Source organism: Myotis myotis, unplaced genomic scaffold (assembly GCF_014108235.1).
Source record: "Myotis myotis isolate mMyoMyo1 unplaced genomic scaffold, mMyoMyo1.p scaffold_m19_p_4, whole genome shotgun sequence".
Lineage (NCBI taxonomy): Eukaryota > Metazoa > Chordata > Mammalia > Chiroptera > Vespertilionidae > Myotis > Myotis myotis.
In genome coordinates this window covers 27,055,024-27,061,023 of record NW_023416346.1, presented here as the reverse complement: position 1 = coordinate 27,061,023, position 6,000 = coordinate 27,055,024, and the positions used below count along the sequence as shown (strand labels likewise).

The 6,000-nt window shown below is 37.9% G+C and overlaps 1 protein-coding gene across 1 annotated transcript; it reads left to right on the top strand.

The window, feature by feature from the left end:
• The first annotated feature begins 415 nt into the window (after nucleotides 1-415).
• Nucleotides 416-4,909, top strand: BRS3 (bombesin receptor subtype 3). Its single transcript, XM_036303966.1, has 3 exons — nucleotides 416-849; nucleotides 2,401-2,752; nucleotides 4,359-4,909. The coding sequence occupies exons 1-3, from the start codon at nucleotides 416-418 to the stop codon at nucleotides 4,770-4,772; spliced, it is 1,200 nt and encodes a 399-aa protein (XP_036159859.1). The 3' UTR covers nucleotides 4,773-4,909.
• The last annotated feature ends 1,091 nt before the right edge of the window (nucleotides 4,910-6,000 follow it).

Genomic DNA, 6,000 nt, shown 5'->3' with positions numbered 1-6,000 from the left:
TGAGCCCCAGTAGAAAAGTAACAAGATCTATATAGATTTTTGTGGTTTGATATGGAAACAGAGTGATTCTAATAAACAATAGGTATTATTCTATACTATCTCGTTATTCATAAGATTCCCCAACAGGGAAGAACAAGCAACTGCAGAGCATTTCCCAACCCCCCCTCCTTCTGTCACAGAAACGCCAATAAAACTCCTCCACCTCTGACTCTTCAGTGCGATTCGTAAGCACTTAGCCAAGCATGCTGGGAGACACAGAACAACTGAAGGAAAGCAGTATCTGGATGTCTTGAATTTGCTTGCCATTCTGCTCTGTTCCTCTACCATCTCATAACTAGATGTGGGCATTAGACGTGACAGTCAACCACACTTGAACTGAACAGAAGAAATATTAAAAGCACAGTCTTCAGAAGAAATGCCTCAAAGACAGCTTCAGTCACCTAATCAGACTTTCATTTCAATCACAAATGACACAGAATCATCCAGCTCTGTTGTTCCTAATGATACCAAAAATAAAGGATGGACCAGAGACAACTCTCCAGGAATAGAAGCATTGTGTGCCATCTATATAACGTATGCTGTGATCATTTCAGTGGGCATCCTTGGAAATGCTATTCTCATCAAAGTCTTTTTCAAGACTAAATCCATGCAAACGGTTCCAAATATTTTCATCACTAGTCTGGCTTTTGGAGATCTTTTACTTCTGCTAACTTGTGTGCCGGTGGATGCAACCCACTACCTTGCAGAAGGATGGCTGTTCGGAAGAATTGGATGTAAGGTGCTCTCTTTCATTCGGCTCACTTCTGTTGGTGTATCAGTGTTCACCTTAACAATTCTCAGCGCTGACAGGTAGGTTTCTTTTCTCAGTTATATTTGCCAGAGTGTGAAATGAGATGAAAAAAGGAAAGCTTGTACTTAGCATTCACTGGCTATTCTGCTTTTCTCAAACTGTAAGCTGGATGTAATATTGATAAATTGGCATTTAAAATAAAAGTTGGTGTAAGAATGTTAAATTCCTGTGTTAGCATCAGAGGAGAGGTTGAAATTGTATCTTTTAGGGATAATGTTTTCTCTTTGAAGTGAAATTTGTTTGCTTGAAAGAATATGTGAACGATCCCCGTTCCCCCCCACCCCCCAGTTTATAACGGAAAATTGTTCCAGGTGTAAAAGAAAAACAATTCATGCTTTATACGTTAGTGCAGCCTAGTGGTGCAATATTGTCAACATTTAAAAATCAGCCTAAGTGTGAAATTGACTACATATGCATTACTGACTACTGGAAGACCAGTAAAAAAATAAAAAATACATGTATCTAATTTACTTTAAATTCATCAAATTAATTAGTGGCAGAAAAACAGGGAGGTTTTCAGCTTCCTGATAACTCAGTGTAATATCACCACTTAATTGTATTTGTTTTCTCTATAAGCATTCAATGACATTTTTGTTTCCAGAGAAATAAATTAATCTTGTTTAACTTTTAGATCTCTATGTATAAAGCATGTGAAAACCTCTGGCAGTTAGAGTGTTCAGGCTCTGTTAGGATATTTTCAGTCTAAGTATTATGTTTTTCTGTATTCCTATTGTAGAATGGTAACTGAAAACATGAACAAAATTGAGGCTCTAAATGTTAAAAGTGATGCTTAAGAAAGTCTGCAAGAAGCCTATAAGTAATCAATGCCTGGCAATACCAGAAGGAATAGCTTCTTCAGATTCTGGAATCTGAAAGGAGGAAAAGCTTTCCTGGTGCCTTTTTTTTTGGTCTTGATTTTTTATATTCTATCTGAGGACAGATTTATTGAAAGGCTGTAGATTTTTAAGGTGGATATGTCAGAATAAAGAGGCATCTTTGTATGGGCACAAGGTTTCTGATTTCACCCTCGCTTTGCCCTAAATCTACCTACAACAGGCTTGGGCAACAAATTAGCACTTTTCAACAGGGAAGAAATTAACCCTCTCCTCTTCACTGCATAAATTCATAGAATTCTTTTCTAGTAATTCATGACTGCTCACTCATGAAGAAAGTAGAATTAGGTTTAACATCAGTCACTTATATAAAAAGTATTTTTAGAATACTTAAGGTAATACACAGGTAATGAATTAATCTCAATCACACATAAAATTATGCTGGGGAAAAACGTATTTGTCCTAAATAGAAGATCTACACATAAAATTATAAAACTGCAAACCTGCAATATCTCATACTGAATAAGGGAAGCGGTGATTGACACAAATAAAAAATACTGGGATGTATTATGTGTATTTGAAACCACAACTAATTCCAGGTGGTTAATGTTGACTTAGATATATACATTCGGATAGTAGAACTGGATGACCACTTTTAACCCTGAGTCTGTAATTTTGATATTTATTTGATCTTTGCCTATGCTTATGTGTTCCTAGATACAAGGCAGTCGTGAAGCCTCTGGAGCGACAGCCCTCCAATGCCATCCTGAAGACCTGTGCCAAAGCTGGCTGCATCTGGATTATGTCTATGATAATTGCTCTACCAGAGGCTATATTTTCAAATGTATATACTTTTCGAGATCCCAACAAAAATATGACATTTGAATCATGTGCCTCTTACCCTATTTCAGAGAGGCTCCTGCAAGAGATACATTCTCTGCTGTGCTTTTTAGTGTTCTACATTATTCCACTCTCTATTATCTCTGTCTATTATTCTTTGATTGCTAAGACTCTTTACAAAAGCACCTTGAACATACCTACTGAAGAACAAAGCCATGTCCGCAAGCAGGTATGTATTAATCAGGACTCATTCATGAATTTATTTATAAGTGAAAGGTCCTAGTTTAGCACCTGTGAGCAATAAATACAATAGCAGTATGGAATTTTGTTATGGTCATGGGCTCTGGAGTCTGTCAGACCCAGAATTTAATTCCAGCTCTATCACATACTAGCTGAGTGATCTTGAGCAACTTACTTAACCTCCCTGAGCCTCAGTTTCCTGGTCTGTAAAATGAACATGGGGACTAGATGTTCTATATGAAATGCTTAGCATAGTTCTTGGTGCATAGTAAGAATTCAAAAAATAGTAGAACTACTACTATTAGAAACGGGGTAGCTGAAGTTTGGGAGCAGTCAAAATTATTTACATAATGGAATAATGAGGAACATTATACAAGGTGGTTCTATAAAGAGAAGTATATTTTGTTTTAAAAAGTGTAACAGAATGATAGAAAAACACAGGATGATAGAACTGGCAAGAAGCCATAACATTATTCAATGCAAACCACTTACACACAGATGAGTAAACTGAGGTCTGCAGGTATGAAGTGCCAGTGGCAAGAGAACACAGTGACTCACAGAAGCTTGTTTAAGACTATTGCAAGAAAGTTTAAAAGAAGAAAAAAGACTATTGCAAGAGCCAGGTGTGCTCTCCTCTCATAAATATTAACAGAATAAAAAGTGTTGCCAAAACATTGTTCCCTTTTTTAAAATGCAACAGGATTTCTTGGGGGAGAGGGAAGATTTCATTTATCTCTTGACATGTTTGCAGAGCTCAGCGCCTTTTTTGGAGCTGGTTCATTTGGATGGTTAAACAGTGGTGCTCATTAGGCTAAGTTGCATATTTAATGCCCATGTGAACAGTTATCTTTGCCCTGTGACTACACACAATGTCTTCATTTCATCTGGTTCGTTTTTCTTATTAATAAGTGTAGGATTGGCCCTGACTGGCTAACTCAATTGGAGAGCATTGTCCCCATACGCCAAGGTGTGGATTCAATCCCTGGTCAAGGTACACACAAGAAGCAATCAATGAATGAACAAATAAGTGGAACAACAAATCAATGTGTTTCTCTCTCCCACCCCACCCCTCAAAATCAATAAATTAAATAGGTGTAAGATTATTTTCACACATGAAGAAGGAACATTGATATTTATTCCTTTGACTATATATTTAGAATTCCTACAGATTAAAAGCAATTTTTGGTACCAACTTGACAACTTTCATAAACCCCAGAATAATATTCCAACCTAGTCAGCCTCTGCTGATATGGTGAAAGCAGTCTTGTATAGTATCTCTCTATTGTTAATTTAATTAAAATTTCCAACATTTCATAACACTCCTTGAGATCATTGGAGACATCCTAGAGTGCCTCAAAACCAGGGGTGGGAGTCCCTGAATTGGAGCTAATGAAACCAAGATCATGGGTTACCATGTGTATTCTATAGCCACAGGCTGCCTTCCCACTCATCCCAGGCAGTTATCTCTACAAACGCATGTTTAAAGGGACATCAGCTTGTTGACTATACATTTCTAGGTAAATCTAGAGAATGGCTTTTTAAAATCTGCCAGCTAAATGATTTTTTTCTTTTGCCATTTTTCTTCCCTCTTATAGATTGAATCCCGGAAGAGAATTGCCAAAATAGTGTTGGTGCTGGTGGCTCTGTTTGCTCTCTGCTGGTTGCCGAATCACCTCTTGTATCTTTACCACTCATTCACTTATCAAACCTATGTGGACCCCTCTGCCATTCACTTTATAGTCACCATTTTCTCTCGGGTTCTGGCTTTCAGTAATTCTTGTGTAAACCCCTTTGCTCTTTACTGGCTGAGCAAAACCTTCCAGAAGCATTTTAAAGCTCAGTTATTCTGTTGCAATGCAGAGCTGCCTGAACCTCCTCCTGAAGATACCCCTCTTGACAACCTGTCTGTGATGAGAAGGGTCCCCTGTGCTGGGAGCATGCAGGTGTCTGAAATTAGTGTGACCTTGTTCACTGGGTGTAGTGTGAAGAAGGAAGATGACAAAGTCTAGCTTTTAAATTAAGTTGGTATTTTTTTCCTCCCAGCGTGTGTATCCGATTCTGAGCTGTGTAGGTGTATGTTGTCAGGAATTTTGTTGTTTGTAAATTGTGTTGAAATCTTAGGAGTGAAGGACCCTGATAAGTAAAAGACAAACCATGATTTTTTAAATGTACAAATATTAACGTTATTGGGCTTTCTAAATAAGATTAAGCCCCCTAGGTTAGAAAGATACATTTATATATGTCAGTGTGTCCTAAGGGAGCTTGCATAGAAGGGAAGGTAAAACGAACAAGATAACATTTAAAAGTCTAATTTGTTCCCATCCCATCTATAATGCTTTTAATTTCTCATATATTCCCATGATTTTCATAAACTGTGTTTGTGTTGATTATGTGCTGTAAATCTAGACATTATGTCTTGCATATGAAAAGGGGATACAAAACATCTCTTCTGCACTTTTCTTAAAAAGGAAAGTCCTTGTCTGACTGGCATGGCTCAGTGGTTGAGTGTTGACCTATAAACCAGGTCATGGTTTGATTCCTGTTCAGGGTACTTGCAGGGGTTGTAGGCTCGATCCACAGTGGGGGTGGGGGGGGGGGTTGTGCAGAAGGCAGCCAATCAATGATTTTCTCTCATCGTTAATATTTGTATCTCTCTCTCCTTCTCGCTTCATCTCTAAAATCAATAAAAATACGTTTTTTTTAAAGTCCTAAAAAATAAACCTTAACAGGTTTTTTGACTGCCCTTTTCTGTTAATCTCTATTCCAATATAACTAAACCTGAGCACTTGAAATGAAAATGTTTTGGGGGTCAGTGACTATAAGGTAATGAGTAAGGATCTGGGACAAGGAGCTTGCCTTACTGGGTCAACACTTACAGACCTAATGTAGTTCTATTTAAAACTACCATTGGTTGATAATTGGGCAGCGTTTTCTTTCACAAATATTTTGAAGAACTTGTCTTTACAAGCAGAATAAGTGGACACGTTTATGGTGTCATTTGAGAGCCCCAGAGAAGGACAAACCCCTGTTGAAAAATCTGCCAGCCTGCCTGTGTCTGAAAGCTTCCTTTAAGGAAATTCATTTCTTTCTGGTAAGCAGTGCCCTCTTTCTAAAACACGCAGAAGTACCACATGAAATCCCTAACACCTGGGTGTGCAGTTGTTATCTATCAGATCATCTTCCTGCTTGATTTCATTAAAGCTGATGGGGTGCTTAAGTACTGTAAGAGTATGACCT

What these genes read in the sequence shown, in the direction of transcription:
- BRS3 (XM_036303966.1), top strand. Translation starts at nt 416, where the DNA reads ATGCCTCAAAGACAGCTTCAGTCACCTAATCAGACTTTCATTTCAATC. An exon ending in ACAATTCTCAGCGCTGACAG is followed by an intron (nt 850 to 2,400) that starts GTAGGTTTCTTT and finishes ATGTGTTCCTAG; the next exon opens with ATACAAGGCAGTCGTGAAGC. An exon ending in AAAGCCATGTCCGCAAGCAG is followed by an intron (nt 2,753 to 4,358) that starts GTATGTATTAAT and finishes TCCCTCTTATAG; the next exon opens with ATTGAATCCCGGAAGAGAAT.